General features: G+C 41.9%; 1 protein-coding gene across 1 annotated transcript; it reads left to right on the top strand.

Annotated features, from left to right (window-relative positions):
• Positions 1-7,337: 7,337 nt before the first annotated feature.
• On the top strand, positions 7,338-19,001 carry slc39a4 (solute carrier family 39 member 4). Its single transcript, XM_064348364.1, has 12 exons — positions 7,338-7,678; positions 9,268-9,558; positions 10,314-10,518; positions 10,771-10,910; positions 11,647-11,818; positions 13,009-13,181; positions 14,085-14,237; positions 14,789-14,884; positions 15,395-15,443; positions 16,267-16,419; positions 16,638-16,825; positions 17,409-19,001. The coding sequence occupies exons 1-12, from the start codon at positions 7,469-7,471 to the stop codon at positions 17,535-17,537; spliced, it is 1,959 nt and encodes a 652-aa protein (XP_064204434.1). The 5' UTR covers positions 7,338-7,468; the 3' UTR covers positions 17,538-19,001.
• Positions 19,002-19,454: the final 453 nt, after the last annotated feature.

Below are 19,454 nucleotides of genomic sequence, written 5' to 3'. Positions count from 1 at the left end.
CTCGAGTTTAAACTAATGCATAATCGTAAGATCATTTCCCAAGTCATGCTTAAGCTTGATTTATGAAAATAACAGAGCGAAAAAGTTGGTTTAAATTGGTTTACAGTTGCATATCTGTGTTGTAGACACCTAGGATATATAAATCTCAAATGAGCTTCAAATTCAACACCAATAATGTGAGTGCAGCCATGATTGAATAATAGTTTTCTTATAAAGCACACTATACATAAGACATCTACTCATGCCTTCAATAAAACACAACTGTGAATTATCATGATTCTTGCACTCATGATGCCAAAAATTGATTATCAACTAATCAACACAGCGCACTTCAGATTAATCAAGCGCAGCCCTCCAACATGCAGTGCCTCCACATAATCAGCGGGTATATGTATCATGTAAACTTTACATGAAAAGTGCAAATTTTATAAATAAATGTACATGTCACTACTTAAAATACAATTTTATTGTGAGACCATTTTATATATGATGCCCCAGGTTTAGAAGTACTGCACAAGATAAATGGAAGATCAGTCCAATATTTGGGAAAGTAGTTTTTTTTTTTTTACTTAAAGCCATCACTAAAATGTCTCATTAAGAATGGGTGTAATTAACTTTTCTATTATTGCAGCTTTGACCCCTTGGTCAGGATGACTTAGGGTTCCTGTAGTAATTGATTCAAGTTCTTGAAGTCAATGAAAGAGTCAATGAAAAGCGCATAATGAGACTGCTTGAGAAGACACAGGTTCGAATGCGAGGAATGCACAGCGACATGAATACACAACACCGGTGTTAAGTAAATGCAGAACATTAATCTTCCTGTGTTAGTGCCGTCAGCTCTGCCATCAATTCCACTGGAATATGCTGCCCACCTAGCCAAGATATTCATTATCTGTGCGCAAAAAAAAATTGGAGGACAGTTTGTTATGCAATGAAGCACAAGATTCGAAATTATGAACTTGTTATCTTACGAAAAAGAAACAGAGAACATCTGAAAGCTGGACATAATCATCTTTTGAAATGATAATATATTTGAAAAGTGTAAACACATAAATTGCACATTTAGTTGTGTAACTGCACTATTGTTGTCATGTAATACAGTACCTGCATTTATTAAACAACGCATCTTGAAATATACGTTTAATTAGTCCTGCAATGTTTCCGACCATATTTTTTGTACTCCATTCCACCACAATTAGAAGTCCCGCTAAAATATGTTTGACGCTGTTTGCGCTGGAGATTCTCTTCTGCGCGATTTGACAGTGACGAGCACTGGAAGTAATCTGATTGGCTGACTCAGAACCCGGGGAGCGGAGAGCCCCAGATGGGCAGTGAAACGGACGGTCACAGATTGACAGACTCGCCGCCGTTTGGTCAGCTCTCGCAAGAGACAGAACGCCGAGAGGCATCCTTTTACCCTGTCAATGAAATCAGAGCTCGCCAGCCCCCCCCCCCAAACACCCCCCCCCCCCCAACATTAAGCCACGCTGGATTACTTGAATTTTTAAATCAAAGCTGTGGAAGCTGCTGACCCATGAGATTAATTTTCACTGCATAACGTGTCACTGGCTATCTCTGCACACAGTTTAAATGACTTGGATGTGGCTCTTGACGGCCAGTGGCGTGCCTGTCCTAAATTTTCCTCTCCTTTCAACCAGGGTGGACTAACAGAGGACCCTTGCCTTTTGATTTAAGGGACGGTACTGTCAGGACCCAGCCCCCCCCCCTTTTTTCCTTGATGGATCATTGTTGTGAAGTGAGTAACCCCCCTAATTACCTTATGAAGTGGCAGGGTGGAGGCTGAGTCTCTCTGAAGCTAATGATTCCCCTGTCTCGGGCCGCTCTACCCTATTGTGCCTCCCCCCCCCAAGAGAGAGGGCGCTATCTGTTTCTTAATTTAACGCTTCATTTGTGATGGCTGTCGAACTAACTGCGTGTGCACGCGTGCACCCCCGTGTGCATGTGTGTGCCGGGGAGTGGCAGTGGGAGGGGACGGAGTTACGATCTCCAGCCAGTATCTTCCAGCCAGACACAAAGAATGCAATCATGTGTAACTTGGCACACTCCACTTCAGGGTCCTAGAAGCCCACGTAATTTGAAGATCATTAAGTGCGGGGGACAACCCGTTCAATTGTGTCTGGGGTGATAGGAGGGTCATTCAGGAAGGCCACTGGGAAAATAATAAGGCTATTTGTTCAGTCAGACTGCACAGTATGGTATTAAACTTGCTTTGTGTTGTAGCATATGGTACATGTTTTCTTATTTTTCATTCTGATTATTTATTTTGATTCAGGTCATACTTCTGAAAAGCACCATTCTGCTACGTCAGTTTGAGCATAACAGAAAATAAAACCAAAATAAAAAGACGCAAACCTTTGTTTAAACAATGCAAGGCCATCAATAGGAAAATACTGCACATGGAATGAGTAAAAAGTTCTTATGTGTAAAGATAGCAAAGTGAAAAGAATGAATTTCGTTTTAGTTAAGATCACAAGTTCAGATTCAGGGTGATGGCTGACTCTTCCCCAATAGGAAAGAGGACAGCTGAAATTTCAGCAGAAATTTAAGTTTCATGTAAAACCTGAAAAAACAGGTTGGTCTCAAACAAACACATAACATTCTCTACAGCGATCTGATGATGTACAGTAACTACAACATCATTACAATGATGTGAAAGCATGAGCGCGTGAAATTCTTCTACCGTTTCATAACCAGCGCTTTGTAGAAGGGTGAAGGAGAAAAGGCGATGGCTGTATAACCCATTTAACACAGTAGCCTGTTTAATAAAACAGATGATTACGTTTAAACTAAAGCAAACAGAGGACCATCTAGCTGTATTCGACATCACAGCAGTTATTGGCTTCCCAATAATTAATTAATTAAATAAATAAATAAATAAATAAATAAATAAATAAATAAATAAACCGACGCAAGGTTAACACAGCGCGCCAGTCCCAGTTAGACAAATTCTGTATGCACATTTTCCCCATCTTGCGTTTCTCCTCCTTTGAGGCTGCGAAAGACTGTAATTTTATGGTGCTTATTCCATGAAAGATGTGTCAATCAACCTATTGACAGCAAACGCAATTTCATAATGCTGTAATCTGCAGGGCATTCTACAAGTCTGTCTGATTTAAGTCGCCAAAACTATCAAGGCAAATCCTTTGGCACGGATGAATGTGCATTTATAGCCTATTGAATCAGAGTCGGTGAAAACTCAAGTATGCTATAACACGCAGTGCGCGTTATGATGCTTCTCTGACCGCCCTTGTCACCTTCTCCTGTAGGTTCTTTAGTTTTAGCAGTTCCGAAGAACACGGACCGAAATCTGGCTGCCGACCGAAACGAACCTCTAAACAAGCTATCTTTAGTACTCTGTGCTCGGACTTGAAAATCACAGCGGCGATGTGCTTCGTGTGTGTAAATCGGCCAGGTGATTAATAACACCTTGGCACCTTGCAGGCCTCTGGAGGGCTCGTCCCCCCATTACATCCGCCGGATTGGTTAGTGCTGAAATCAGGCAGACAATGAGAGACGTTATCAACCTGCCGCAAATGGGCTCTAATCCCCGTTCAATGGTCTGGAGTGGCAAGAACAATCGACTTGGATACGAGGTCTGCCTGAAAGAAGATTATTATATGCACTTGAATATACTGAAGGACAGATACTGTCTTCTACAGAAAAAATGCAGACTGGAGTAGACTAGGTTGTTAGAAACCGAGCCCACGCACAAATTACACTTGTCAAGGTTTAAACTAACCTATAAATAAATACAAGTGGTGTTCTCCTGAAGTTGAAACGACACTATTCTCGATAAACAGCATGTCTCGTGAACATTTTACTGAATTAGAAGTTTTTTGTACAGGTTTTATAAACAGTAGGTTACCACACAATTAACAGCCTAACATCGAGTATGTGATTGAATATATAGCATAATACATGTTTAATAGGCAATAGTTTAATGCTGTTTTTCTTTGCGTAAAGCGTGTTTAAATTGATATATCCGAAATTTCGAATAACATAGTTTATGAACTAGCATACACACTGCCCATTTTTAAAGGTTATTTTCAGATAAGCATCGCCAAATATACGCTTGAATATACTGTATAACAACGCGGGAAGTTTTAAATAAGACACAGAGAGCTTTATTAAGAAGAGCCACAGCTCCCCCCTGTGGATGCTTTATATGTGGTCGATAGTATAATATTTCTTTGCCCATCGCGGAAATGCGTCTTATTTGGGAGGTCAGTGCTCCTGCGAACGAAGAGGAAAACCGGTCTGACACAGACAAGACCAGCGACGATACGAACTATTCCTTGTTCTCCTTATTGTTTTTCTTAATCAACTGGAATTCTGAACGACAGTGACCACACAAAACACTTTATGGTAACTATTATGCGCAATTAGTTCAAATTCATCTTTCAAACTGGCGTTGAAAACGCAGCGGGTTACAGGGCATGTTACAGGCAACAGTTGTGGATTTATCTGTGATCTGTTATGTTTAATCACATCAGTTCATCTCACTGTCAGAGGCAACCGGCGCACCTTTACAACAGCCAGGCGTTTTCACGTGAAAGTCAGTTAGGGGCAGGGAGAGGTTTGTTTTGAAGACCCCTTACTCCTTGTTACGAATTCCAAATATTGTAACAGTGCCCTGTGATCTTTTGTATTGAGAGGAATTTGTCTTTAATAAAGGTTAAATGAAAAAGGCACACAGAATAATTGTTTTGGAATGACCATGTCAGTCTCCAGGCTTGTGGTTTGCATAAAACAGTCCACAGGTACAGACTGACAGTGTAGTACAATGGTTAGGGAACTGGGCTTGTAACCTTTAAGTTGCAGGTCAATTCCCAGGTAGTACACTGCCGTTGTACCCTTGAGCAAGGTAATTAACCTGCATTGCTCTGGAAATATATCCGGCTGTATAATTGGATACGATGTAAATGGTGTGTAAAAAGTTGTGTAAGTCGCTCTAGATAAAAGCATCTGCTAAATGCCTATCATGTAATGTAATGTGATGACATATATGAGGGATTTTGAAAGCTTATGTAAAGAGGAATGGTCAAAGATCTGCCCCACATTATTCATTAATCTCATAAAAAACCTGCAGAAGACCAATGAACAGTGTTATCATTGCAGCACAAGGGTGCAGTAAACACTGAAAACAGGGGTAATGATACTGTAAGTTTGACACCTATCATTTTGGGAAATAATATTACTAGGCCTACTGTGCTTGTTTTTATCTGAACAACTGTATAAGCACAAAATGATATTTTCCCATTTTCGAGCATACAATATAACAAATTACCTGTGTCATTCATTTTACGGAGTCTTTTTTGCTCATGGTTATGAAGGGTGCAAATACTTTTGAAGGGCCCTGCCTATAAAATGCATTCTGATATTACATTTTAAAATGCATGCTATGATACTGGCTTTAAATTGCATGCATGAAAGGGGCATTAATTAACACAGTTTGCATAACGTGCCATCGGAGTTTCCCGTCAGCAGCGACATTGCTTGATAAATAAGTAGGTTAAGCCCTTTCCTCCTGTGATAGTTCTGCAGGATTCCACAGACGATTGCACTGAGCAGTTAGATTTTTACCACCCTATTCAGAACCGCTGCTTCACCACAGGGGGGTTTACAGTGCAACACCTACATGCTGACTTCACAGTTACTTCCCTAATCTGCCAGGATTCCTCACGTAAAATAATGGCACGTGGTTTGCGGAACAACCAGAGCAACCGTCTGCTTTCAGCGAGCCTGGCTTGGTACATTAGGACAACGGTTGCTCTGTGAATAGAACATGGAGAGAGAAAACAGAGATGAGGAAAGCTGAATAAGGAACCATTCTTGCTGTGCCTTACACAGTGTGGCGCTGTTTCAGAAATGCTCTGTTGTGGATACAGTTGGAAGAGTTGGCACCTGTGACTGGCACCACTGGTTAACCAACTGGGTGTTGACATTATCGCATGGGTCAAGGCTACAAGAAATATATGTTTGACGTGAGGGCAGTTAATTACTAGGACCATAAATATGGATAGGAAGGTCTAGAATAGAACGCAACACCAGCTTGAGCATCTTTTCTCATGCCAACAACTTCTTTTTGTGCATGTTATTGTTAACTCATGTTGGCAATCGTTCAAAAAATTAAAAAAAAAGATATCTCGGTACCACCAATCTACAGTTAAAATAGTGAGATTCAAACTGAAGAAAAGGAAATCCTAGCTATATTAGCCTCCATAAAAATTCTACCAGAAGGTCACCAAAGGGTTAAATATCCTGCCACCATATGACCATGTTATTCACTTTAGATACAATTTGAAGTAACCCTGTTATTACACTGTCAATGCGGCAATTTAACACCATTTATCCTGTGCTGTCACTTCTTGCCAAAGATAGAGAATTATGAAGGAGAGACAATGAGTTGATAAGAGACCTGGTGCACATCTTTTTCAAGTTTACTGTACTGAAAAATATTAAAACCATTAGTCAGTCATAGAGCTGGGTCAGTAGTGGATACAAATATGTTTTTTTTCACCTGCTCTCTTGTTTGTCTTACTGCACACTCCTGGTGTAAGCTCAATTCCAAATGCTGAAAACAGCAATTCTGCAAGAACTCTACAATTAGCCTGGTTTGCATATATTCAACAAGTGACATGGAATTGCAAAGGATATTAATTTTTGGCCCTCTATATCATGGATGACCATTGTATGAAGTGCGTTTACAGTAATAAACAATACTAGGAAGCCTATCTTTGTTAAAATATATTTTGCAGTCTAATCCATGAGGAATAATAATAATAATAATAATAATAATAATAATAATAATAATAAACTACATTAGCCATTTGACAAATTAAGTAATATCTATGATTATATAGCTTGAGCCAAAAACAAGGGCGGGGGTTAAGAGATCCAGCGGTGTTGGTATTGTGTTAAAACAACATCAAATTCATTAAACATCACAAAAAACAATGAACTGGTGTTTCCCCCTGTATTATACCCGGCAGGAAAACCATCAACTGGTTCTCCGGGTATGCTGTAAATAAGGGAAAATCGGCCCCGTAGGCACGTATAATAACTGTATCATCTTAAAATGACCATCGTTGGCCTTCCTAAACCCACAGCTAACAGAAAAAAGTGTTCAGACAGAAATATTGACCGGAGAGAAAATAATACTTGCGGGGTCGCGTGCCCCCTATCTGATCTTAGTTTGCAGCTCCACTGCTTTTTTATTGAGCATTGGCGTTGGAGAAACGCTACCCTCCTTTGAACCAATCAAATGAGAGCAAGGTGAAGAAGGGGGAGAGGATCGTCTACCTTTGCTGATTTTACCTATAAAAAGAACTTAAAGCTACCGTCTATTCTACTTGTCTTTGATTTCAATTCAACAGGGAGATTCATTGTGTCAGACGTCTTCCTTTATTTTTTATAAATAATAATTTTTAAAAAAATTATTTAAGTAATGGCAGCCATGTTTAATATTTTACATGTTCTCCTATTGTGCCTAAGTTTGAATATTTTGAGCCATGCGCTGTCCACCAAAAGAAACATATACAGAAAAGTAGTAGACATGGTGTCACCTGGGGATGAATACCTAAGTGAAAACGGAGTTCGCTCCTTTTTCTCGATGTTGGAGAAACGTGTGCAGTGCCCTGATGTGCCGTGTGAAAAGGTATTTTTTTTACTCGCTTCAATTTACAGGCTTAAAAAAGGGTCGAGGTCCAAACTTCACTCGCCAGCCGCTTGAGTTCTGTGCTAAACAATGCGCACTTCATAGTTTTCAATTCTTAGTTTATATGCTTCTAAGTTATTAAATGTTTATTTTCTTTCATTGTGTTGTGTAGCAAGTCAGATTAGCACAGATATTAATAGACCATAATTAAAAGTCTTTAATCGTCAATGCTCAATCATGCTGAATATGCAGGGATTTGGGCATAATGCGCATCATAGCGTTTTATTAACTTTAACTATATTATAGAATGGTGTAATTATTTCCAGAAGGAAACTGTTGCTTGTTTGACAATTTGATATCAATCGTGTTTCAGAATTAGGCTGCATAGGTAATTTAAATCGGTAGGCTCATGGTATACTTTTCATATTGAACATTTCAATTTAAATTTAAATAATATATGTAAAATAACATTGCTTACTCTACAAAACTATGGATCAGTGAATATGTCGTGTGATATAACACTGTATGTTATGTGGCTACTATAAATAGCTACAATAAAACATCAGTTTATAATATTGCAGTGTATCTAGCACATTTGATTTATAGGACACTTTCGTTGAAGCATTTCTGTAGTTTGATTCTCACCATGACATGCCGTTTACATGCAGTATTTTGGCGGTACATTTATCCGAACTATATTTACGCTGTCTGCCGTACTGTGTGGAATTTACAAGGAATCGATTCAACCCCACTAAATACCTTCAAGCCTAGAAACGATGCAGGCCTTGAACTTTATCTCAGGTGTGTGAGGAATGTTCGATTTTGCTGCTGCTTTGCACTCCGCACTAAACTGGATGCGCTAGGCTACCGCGATGCAGCCAACATAGAGAGTCACGCGCACTGTCGCCTATTCCTTGGTCTCTGTATCCGCATTTGCGGATATGTACACCAAACGAGGATAATTGCGTGTCCCGTTTCTAAGACCAGATATCCCCGAACAATACTCCTACGTCGGCAGATTCGACAAAGTAAATGCTGTACAAAATATAAGTTGAAAAAATACAACCGATATTACATGTAATATTGTTTAAAAAAAAAAACAAAAAAAAAAACACTTGCCCCAAATTCCTGTAAAAATGCCAAAAATTTAATTAGTATGTGTACAAAAATGTTATATAATTTTGATTTGATTTATTTGCACCCATCATATAAAAATTACAAAATAGAACAGATACACTTACTTAAAACAATACAAGGAGGACTACTGTAAAAAGTGAGATGTTAAAATGAGGAACAAATTGCAAAGTACTGAGTGCAAGGATTACCCATTAAGCCGCAATAGCTGGCTCATTTTCAGTGGGGTCCTAGACTGGACTATTGACATAACTAAATATACAACAAATATACAAGTCTGGATCTCTACATTAAAAAAGGTATACAATGCAAAGACACGCACGGGTGCACACAAAAACATGCAAGTATCAACAACAACAGTCAACGAGGATCACTGGGCAAGGAGAAAGCGCTTTAAACGATATTTCCTGCCTTAACATCTAACAAAATATACCTGCCTGTCTGCCTATCTTTAGTGCATCTCTGCGGAGGATGTGAGCCAGCTTGTCGGTGACTACACGCAGGACGGCGGCCTCCACATGGAGGGATATTTCAAGGTGGCTTCAGGGTGGTGTTTCTACCTGAGCTCCCCTCAGGAGGCTTGCATGGCCATAAAGAACAAGGAGTGGGAGAGGGAGACCGACCAATTTGTTCAAAGCATTACGGCCAAGGACATCCAAGGGGACGGGTTCAGCGCTGGGACCGGCGGCTTGGATCGTTTGCTCCACAAAATTGAAAAGCGCTACAGGTCAACGGAAGGAGGTCAGGTACGCACCTGTCCCAAGCTCCAGGAACACAAAATGGCTGAAAATCTCTGACACATTGATTGGAACTGACCCGCTCTTGGGGTCAAGCCAAACATTGTTACTGTTTCTACAGTATGTTAGCTTGGACAGACTTTATATGAAGAGCAATGCAAGTGAACCAGAAGTGTCGATGTTCTTTTCATTAATATATCCAGTTAATGAGAAAATATAAGTCTGATTGACTTAAAGTATTAATTAAATAAGGTGGTAAAAAGGTTAGATCATTTGCACTGCCTTACACAAAAAGGAGAAGGTTTATAACTATGCCCATAGCTTGCTACTCTTACCAGCTAGCGATTGTTATTTTGTCAGTCAGCTGAGTAGTACACATGTCCACATCTGATTTGTCTGATTTCAAGCAAAGATTTGCTGTTAATGAAACAAGTATAACCAATGCACAACTGTTACATTCCCATTTGGGTGTACATATAGACATATATACAGTACGTATAAAACAAGAGTAATGGAAAATACATATAGATTTTGTAGGATGAGAGAAGCATGCAGGCTTTGTTTGAAATTTAGAAATGCATTTTAGCTACATTTTCAGGTTTTAAAAAATTGCTTTAAACCTTTAAAGTGTACATGCAGCTTTAAAAACAGACCACGGTACAGTTTGATTGTATTTAAGCCGTTGTTATTTAAGGATACTATTCTAATTAAAATGGAAAAAGTGAAGTGAAGCTTACTTCCTGTCTCAATATCTGCATCTACAGAGCTGTCTCACAGGGACAGATATCCTGGAGAAGAGTAATGTGTCTCTAAGCAACACCACCCTGCACGGCATTGACACTGTCCTGGGAGATGTTCTGTACCATGTCCTGCGTGGGGACTGCTTTGCTTCCCAGGCGCTGCCAGAAGAGGAGTACTTCCTAGATTACCTTTTCCAAGGCCTTGGCTCTGACAACATGACCGAGCAGGGTTAGTCTACTCAGCAACAGCCAAATGCATTAGCTTATTGTCTCACCACAGAATAGGTGCCCTTCACGCGTTTTAAAGTAAACAGCGCAGCATTATATTGATTTAACGGACAGCCAGTGCTTGTCCTGGCCTTTTGAAGAACTGGAGCGGTGATCCATGGCTGCCATAAGCTCCCTTCTATAGTGAGTGTACTGTATGTTCACCGTGTTTACCGAAAAGTTCATGGCTCCTGTAAACCACGTCCCTCTGCAGACCTGGAGGCCCTGATGGCGGTTCTGAAACTGGGAGGCGGTGAGCCGCATGAGGACGGCCACGAGCACGACCACGGACCCAGGCAGGATCAGCACGGTCGCGGGGGCTCGGGGCAGGAGCGGAACAGCAGCTGGGACGAGGTAATTACCGCGAAGGAGTGTAATTAGGACGGGGCTGCTCTGCTTCGCTGGAGGTGCTGCGGGGCACTTTGGCGCACGCATTCATTACGGTCCTGGTGAAACCCAAGTCATCGCCGCAGCTGAAGCACATAATGATGTGTTTCCATAACCGGGGCCGCCGGCTCAGACATATCATTTGGGGAAACCCGACTGACACTATCTGGGCGGGGGGGGTGGGGGGGAGAGAATTTGGAATCCAAGAAGTATGAGCTGTAGCTCACACACAGTTCTTTTGGTACCTGTTCAGTCTGCAGTGCCTCGAGTAGCACGTGCAAGCATGATGTAAGCGCCATGTGAGACTATGCACAGTATGCCATTCATGAGGTTTCGTAAGGCTTCATATCCCCACATTACATCTGACATAGAGAGTGTCAGATGTTGTATATGTTGTGTATGTAAATGTTGTGTTCCATAGACAATATAACACATGAAGTTGCGATCCTTAAGGACAACACTCTTCTAGGATGAACTCTGATGAAGGAGCTTTGCTTCAACCCTTAATTTTTCCCTCGATTCAATAAATGACTCCTAGAAGAGCATTGTCCTTAAGCCTCATAGCTTCATGCTCATTTCCATGGACTAGGCAGCTTCTCTGTATATCTTTATCATTATATGAAAGAAGTGCCTACACTACTTTATTCTACACCCAAACACATGTCAATGACATTTTATACAATGTTTTTGTGTTGTCCTGCAGACCTGCTTCTCAGCCCATGAGCTAATGGAGATCCATCAGGTGAACGGCTCCACCATCTCCAGGACCCAGTTCACCAGGCTCAGCCCAGCCCTGGTCCAGCAGCTCCTCAGCGGGGCGTGTGGAATCAAAACTAACCCTGCACACCCGAACGATCACCTCAGCAAGCTAGAGAGTGAGTGCCTTTTCCCACCAAGGTCACACCAATACTGTGGGCTGCATCAAAAGCAGAGCTTCAGCATAAAGGGCCAAAAACATGCGCCACAAACAGGAATGTATGAGGAAACCAGAATAATGAATCACCCCCCACCACCACATGTGGCCAGCTGTCAGGCGGTATGTGTTTTCGGCTTTTCCACTCTTCCATAATGATTGGACGGTTGTGAATCAGTGGTCACGGTTACAGAAAAAGGGTCGGTTTTTGCGATGGGTTTGAATGCTCCAAAGAACTTCTCTCAAAACATTAATGGTTAAAGACTGGTGTGTTTGGGTTCTGGGGGTCATACGTCCAGCTAAAGGACTGCCGTAGCGCCCTACAGTTATGTGCTTTATGACCCAGATCGAATTCCCGCCGTGCCACGCTGACTGTGGTGGTCCGAGCGGTTGTGAGGCAGCGCGTAATTGGACGTAGCATCGCTGCGTAAATTGTGTAATCCCCCGGGGCAGTGACTGTTTAACTCAACTGGCGGACTTGCTGGGTGGAAAAAAAGTGGCGGCTGGCTGCACGTGTTTCGGACGAGGTAGCCGTGATGCAATAGGCAGTGTACTGTGAGCAGTGATGGGCCTGGTTATGACTTCATGCTCTAAATATAAAATGAGGATTTAGAAGTTAGTCATTTGCTCACTCGTTTGCCTCTGGCCAGGTCCGTGAAATCTTCAGATGCCTCTGCACCCCCACCCCCACCACTTTGTGCTGGAGGCAGGGCTCTCACAGTGCTTCACTGTGTTAGTGAATGTGCTTGCAGTGTACGTGTACGCCAGCATAGCCAACCTGGTGATGTGAATGTGCTTGCAGTGTACGTGTACGCCAGCATAGCCAACCTGGTGATGTGAATGTGCTTGCAGTGTACGTGTACGCCAGCATAGCCAACCTGGTGATGTGAATGTGCTTGCAGTGTACGTGTACGCCAGCATAGCCAACCTGGTGATGTGAATGTGCTTGCAGTGTACGTGTACGCCAGCATAGCCAACCTGGTGATGTGAATGTGCTTGCAGTGTACGTGTACGCCAGCATAGCCAACCTGGTGATGTGAATGTGCTTGCAGTGTACGTGTACGCCAGCACAGCCAACCTGGTGATGTGAATGTGCTTGCAGTGTACGTGTACGCCAGCATAGCCAACCTGGTGATGTGAATGTGCTTGCAGTGTACGTGTACGCCAGCATAGCCAACCTGGTGATCTGCCTGATGGCCATGTTGGGGATCGTGATGCTGCTGTGCACGTCCTGCACCGCGCTCTTCCAGGTCTCCATCCAGCTCTGCATCAGCCTGGCCGTGGGCTCGCTCACGGGGGACGCCGTGCTGCACCTCCTGCCCGCGGTAAGCGCCTGTGCGCTGGAGAGCTAACGTCTCCCAAAACATTTCTCACCCCACAGCATGTCTGAGAATAAGAAGCAGAGGTGGAAGGTCCAGGGGTCAGAAAGTTAAAGTCCTCCCCAGTATTTTGTTCCAGTCGCCTGGATTTGCTAATGACCACAGTTCTTCAGCCAGGAGGTGGACCTAATTAGTGAAATCAGCTGGCTGCATTCATGGGTGGAAGAAACACATGGCAGGTGTTTTACTTTCTGAACCTGGATTTTCCACCTCTGATAAGAAGACGTGAGATCCATTTTCTGAGCCCACATTCCTCTAGAAAAGTGCTTTTCATCAAACATTTTTTATTTTGCAAAGGAATAACTTCATAGGAAAGAAAACACATCTTGGCTTAGATAAATATAGGAGCCATAAAAGAGCAATTGCATGTGTTGGGAAGCTCTCGGGAAAAGTATTTTTTTAAAGACATTTTTAGCTTAACAGAAGTGCTCTCTACCAATGAGAAAGCCGGCGGTGCATTTTTCTTTTCCTTTTTGGGCTTCACAGCTTTGCTTGCTCAGAGAAATGCGATTGTAAGGACAATTCGTTTGAACAATCCCTCATACCGTGGCCAGGCGATTCCTCAAAATTTTATTTCCCCAGAGCAATCTGCAACAGCACACTGCCTCCCCTCTCTCCCGAGCATTGCATTAAGGTACACTTCAAAACCGTGGCCAAAAACTGCAATCAGGCTGTCAAAGGGATATCACTCCCGTAGCATCGTTACTGTAAGGAGAAATAATGGCGTTCGGTTTCGAGAACATGGCGAGAGAGAGAGTGGGGGTGTCGATGTTGCTGTGGGGGATCTGATGATGATGATGATGTGTGGCGTGGTTTGTGCCTGACTGTGTCCCTGGTGTTTGTGCCAAGTTCCTGGGTCTTCACTCTCATGGCCACGAGTCTGACACGGATCAGGGTCACACCTACAAGCTCCTGGTGGTGTTGGCGGGAATCTACTACTTCTTCCTCATGGAATCGGTCTTTTCCATAATGACCCACAAGGACAGTCACAGCCACGACAGCGTACGTTTCCACTCTTATCTCAAATACCCACATCACAGTATGAAACTGAATCAGTATTGATTTATCAGCCACTTCTGTACTGCACAAATGTAAGAATTCTGCCAGAAAAAAAAAGTTCAAAATATTTTCATTTTTTCACATAGTACATCTTTTGCATTATGGATGACAGAACCATATATATTATTTATATAATTTTTCATTGATTGTCCCATTGTAGTGTAGGCCTCAGCATAGTACAATATAGCTCTTCAGAACAAGAACAGAGATTCATGTCCCCTACAGGGACAAAAATGAATTGTCGGATCTTAGGAGGTTAATATGGCATACAAACGAGAATGGGGACCTTTGCGTATTTTCCAAAAAATATTGCCCAAGATCTGCCAGCAATATCAGACACCTGCTGGGAGCAGATAGCCAACAGTTGCAAACAGTGTGTTTGAACAGCGGTTCAGATGAATGTAGCTAACTTTATTTGCTGTGCTGAAACACTGTACATTTTGGAAACAGACGCTGACAAGGTGCAAAAAATAAAACTCCATTTTGTGGTTTAGGAGGGGAGCGACCCCCACCACTGTGACCATGGGAAAGTAATACAGATGTACCAGAATGACAAAATGGGCAAGCAGTCTACCTCGCAAGCAGACCTGGTAAGATACCGTAGCCATCCCATCCCAAGGAGACAGTCAACCGTTTCTTTGGTTTGATAGACCTGAGAGAGACCATGGTGCCCATTGTGGGAATCAGCGATAATGATTCTGCTCGAAATGTCCTCGGAAACCAGCTTCAACGTTCATTTATAACAGGATTTGGATTAAATTGTCCAATTAGATATTAATTAGTACTTAACGAATGAAATGTAGATTTAAAGGAGAAATGTTTATGAGAATTGTAATGTGTGAGTTGGGATGTGCCAGTGCACATTTATGGGCCTAACAGTTGCAGAATACTAAATAACCCCCTCAAGTCCCTACCCCACTGAATTCTGATCAGTGCTTAGAAATAGCCTCAAAATTGCAGCCTATGCAATACCTATGAAACAGAGAGATCTTGTGGTGAAACACATGTAAATATTCTACTACACCAACATGAATATGTTATTAAGGAAGAACATCTCTTTATGAAATTAACTGGAAAATATGTGACTTCAATCCATTCAGATCGAAGAAAACGAGAAAGCAGAGCCAAGTTCAAACAGTCGTACGAGAGGTATGCTTAGCTGTTGTTTGGGCTTTCTGAGTCTGGGTTTTGAAGCTCACCACACGCCAGTCTGAGTCATTGTTGTCTTTGAACGATTAGGTCATCTCCAGCAAACATGTGTTGTGCGTATTAGCAGGAGGGATGTAATGCCATACTGCAGGACTGATTGTAGCTAAGCTAGCAAAATGGCCTCCATATGTAATACTTTGCTGTCCTGAATTACACACTCTGTTCTAGCAAAATACCAACATTACAAATACCAACATGTTGGTATTTTGTTCTAGCAAAATACCGACATTACAGTTAAATATGTAATGACCCAGACCAGGGTGTGTGGTGTTGTCACACTGCAGACAACACCACACAATCAGCATTACTTCACACCTGTTTCCCTGGCTAGTTTAAAAAAGCTAATCCAGTGGTAAATCTACAAACATTCCTAGGACTAGTAGACATTTAGGTTGTTGATTACAATGACAACAACTGGACTGTTGTTGACTGCTTATTCATAGGAAAAGGTAGACATGCACAAGTGGTTCATTTTACATTACTTCCTGTCAAACAACATTCAGAAAGACTTTTGATACACCTAGGGTGACGGGTGGGTCAGAAGGGAAAAGGATTCCTAATGAAGGTTCAAATGACAAAATATCATGTTTCATAAATCTATTTATGAAAGGAGACATTGTTTGGGACTCCACTCATATGTGATACTGTCAGACTATATTGTCATTGGCTTTTCAGTGGTCTACCCACAAAAACATAACATTTTGACCGTGACTTGGCACGTGGCCTCCCTCTCTGAGCCCCAGTGTCTCTCTTGCTCCTCCAGAGCAGCGTCTGATCCCCTACATGATCACAATCGGTGATGGAGTCCACAACTTCGCGGACGGCCTGGCCCTGGGGGCAGCCTTCTCCGTGTCCTGGAGGTCTGGGCTGGCCACCTCCTTGGCCGTACTCTGCCACGAACTGCCCCATGAGCTGGGTGAGTGAGAGCACGCTCCCCTCTCGGCAGAGCTGCACAGAGACAAGGGCATTCATATACAGTGAGGTTGGAAATGGGCCGGCTCATAATAGGCTTACTCTAATTTCACGGTTTTCCATTTTAAAGACCAGATGTTCATTGTGTCATAGGTGCTACACGTCACTCCTTGAACTTTTTTTAATTTATTTTTTTAAACGCCTCTTCCTGTCTCTTCTCAGGCGATTTTGCTTTTCTGCTGCATTGTGGGATGTCCGTAAAGAAAGCCCTGCTGCTGAACTTCGGCAGCGCTTTGACGTCCTTCATTGGACTGTACATCGGCCTCTCCGTCTCAACCGATCCGGCGGCTCAGGAGTGGATCGCAGCCGTCGCGGCTGGTCTGTTCTTGTACGTGGGGCTTGCAGACATGGTAAGTTCCAGCCTGCTTGGCTGTGCTCAACTGTCAATTTAGTTTTGTTGTTTGATACCATCTGAGCTAATACGCATGAAATAAAGATTTACCAAACCCCATTACATAAAGTGTATAAGGCAAAAGTCAAAGTCAGGTTAAAACTGAATGTAAAATGAGGTGTGAGATTTTTGATACATGCGAGTGGCATTTATTACAAATATATTTGCACTACTGTCACTTTCCTAGTAATCATCTGAATGTATTGATGCATAGAAGGGTATACATTTCTAAATAAGAAAGATTATATAAGTATTAAAATATATATATGAAAGGGCAGGTAATCCGTTTCAAATACTGTACTTCTAACATGAATATTCAATATATGGAACTGTACATTTATACGTGTTTTTTTCTCATGCGTTAATTAAAACTTTGACATTTAAAAAAAGAAATTCTTGATTTAATATTATAAATGTCTATAAATAGATTTTTGTCAGTGACACGCCAAACTTGTGGTATGCTATCACTGTTGTAACTCAGCACGTTGTGTGACCCTCCCTAACCCCCCCTTCCCCCCCGTCCCCCCGTCTCTGCGATGCAGCTGCCATCCATGATCCACTCAAACAGGCAGAACCCGTGGCTCACCTTCTTCCTGCAGAACCTGGGACTCCTGGCAGGCTGGGGGATCCTGCTGCTCCTCTCCCTGTATGAAGATCACATTGTTGTCTGAAAGGCCATGCTGCTCTTTTTCACGTCAGTGCCTTTTAAATGCCAGTAAGCAGGATCCTTTCAGTGCATTTTTCCCTTTTGACAAAATGATCTTTTGTATGTATTAATGGGCAATGGGCTGCTACTGTTGTATAGCACTGCTGCACATTTATGCGACGTAAAGGGATAAGTTCAGTGAGCGAATACTGACTGACTGTGCGATATAGTGCCAGTGCTTACCATTAGCTGTGAACTACACCTCCCAACAGCACTTCGTGGAAACTTGACAAAGTGAACTCATCCCAGGCACTGAGATCACAAACATCCTCAGATTGTAACTGTTTCTGTTTTTATTGATAATGGTTATCTGAGAGGATGTACTTGCATCTGGATTGTTTTGGTTTATGATGGCATTTCTTGTGCTGCCCTGCCTTGCAATATATAATAGCTAATATATTGAAGAAGTGTATAAAGAAGTATATAAAGAAGTGATCAGTCAAGGCAATTGTTAGAACTATGTGTTTTTGATGGTAATGAAGCATGCTAAAACAGAGATGAAATTAAATTTTGTCACAAGTTGTACAAATCTTTAACAATCAACAAATGTAAGGCAAGGAAGGAAACATTTTTTGACACTTTTTTGTAGAATATGCAATAGATTCATTTCTTGAACCTCGATCCTTCTCCTATTGCGTGCACCATTCTTTTAGGATTTTTACAACCATGAGCTCTCACAGATAACTGCAGTAGTGCCTGGAAATGAGTATCAAGACCTTTGATAAATTGGCTTCCAACAGTTCTGTGTAAAGTCTGAAGCAAGGCCGCATAGATAATCTACAGCCTGATAAGTTATGCAAGCAGATCAGATAATCAGATAGTCAACAGTTCTTCAGGCGCATTCGAAAACTGACAGTCAGACAGTTTCCTATACAATCACTTTTTATTGGCTGGACCGCAACAGCGGGGGCCAGCCTTATAAACACGAATGTCTGTGACTGAGTGACTGAGTGATTAAGTGACACCGCACATGTCTGTGACTGAGCCTGTAATTTGGCACACCCATACACGGTCCAGCCATATACTAGGTTTTTTCCTGGTCTTGTTTAGAGACATTTGTGTTGAGGATTCATAGAAAATGGGATTCTATGTTTACACCGGCCTGAATCCAGGAGAATGGTGACTTTATTTTACACCCTGAGCACCATCTGATAGGTGTGCCAGGACTTGGGAGGAAGGACCAAAGGTTCCTGTCATCAATCTGGGCAGCGTGACCCAGCATTTCGTGGAAGACTGTGATAGATCACACGGCAAACGGGGAAAACTAAGAAACAGAGCCATAAACCAGTGATACATTCTCCAAAGAGACTGGGACTGCCATTGTGTCCCATTTGTGTATTGTATGTATATTGTATGGTGCTGAATGGTACGTGTGAGGTGTATTGTTTGCTCTTGTAATCGATAAAGCAAATAAAATAAACAAGAACTACATGTATTATTTTAATATTAAATACATTTAATATTTGCAGGTATTGTATAAAGGCCAGAGCTACAAAGACACAGTCTCTCCATTGACTTTGACAGATGTATTTTTCTCTTCAACTATGAAAAAGTCATTTGTACCACTGCATAAATCATGAGTCCATATCATGGTGGTATAAAGTACACAGCATTCGCAAACACTAAACAGCGTATAATTTCATCATAAAGATGGCTCTGTTGAAATGCCAGGATGCATCTTGCATTAATACAACAGGCTTTCAAGACCCTGGGTAACAGTCAAATGTGACCTTCCACATGACATCAGATGAAAGTAGCAGTGCATGATCAAGGCTATCCTAGAGAATAATCTGTTGTGTAGTTTATTACATTTATACTATTTCTCTATTTGCATATCCCTTTCTGTTTTTGCAGTCGGTTTGCATTTCAAAAAATTAGAAAT

This window comes from Anguilla rostrata, chromosome 8 (genome assembly GCF_018555375.3).
Source record: "Anguilla rostrata isolate EN2019 chromosome 8, ASM1855537v3, whole genome shotgun sequence".
Taxonomy (NCBI): domain Eukaryota; kingdom Metazoa; phylum Chordata; class Actinopteri; order Anguilliformes; family Anguillidae; genus Anguilla; species Anguilla rostrata.
This window is presented reverse-complemented; position numbering and strand designations above follow the sequence as displayed.

What these genes read in the sequence shown, in the direction of transcription:
- slc39a4 (XM_064348364.1), top strand. Translation starts at nt 7,469, where the DNA reads ATGGCAGCCATGTTTAATATTTTACATGTTCTCCTATTGTGCCTAAGT. An exon ending in TGACAACATGACCGAGCAGG is followed by an intron (nt 10,519 to 10,770) that starts GTTAGTCTACTC and finishes GTCCCTCTGCAG; the next exon opens with ACCTGGAGGCCCTGATGGCG. An exon ending in ACAGTCACAGCCACGACAGC is followed by an intron (nt 14,238 to 14,788) that starts GTACGTTTCCAC and finishes TTTGTGGTTTAG; the next exon opens with GAGGGGAGCGACCCCCACCA.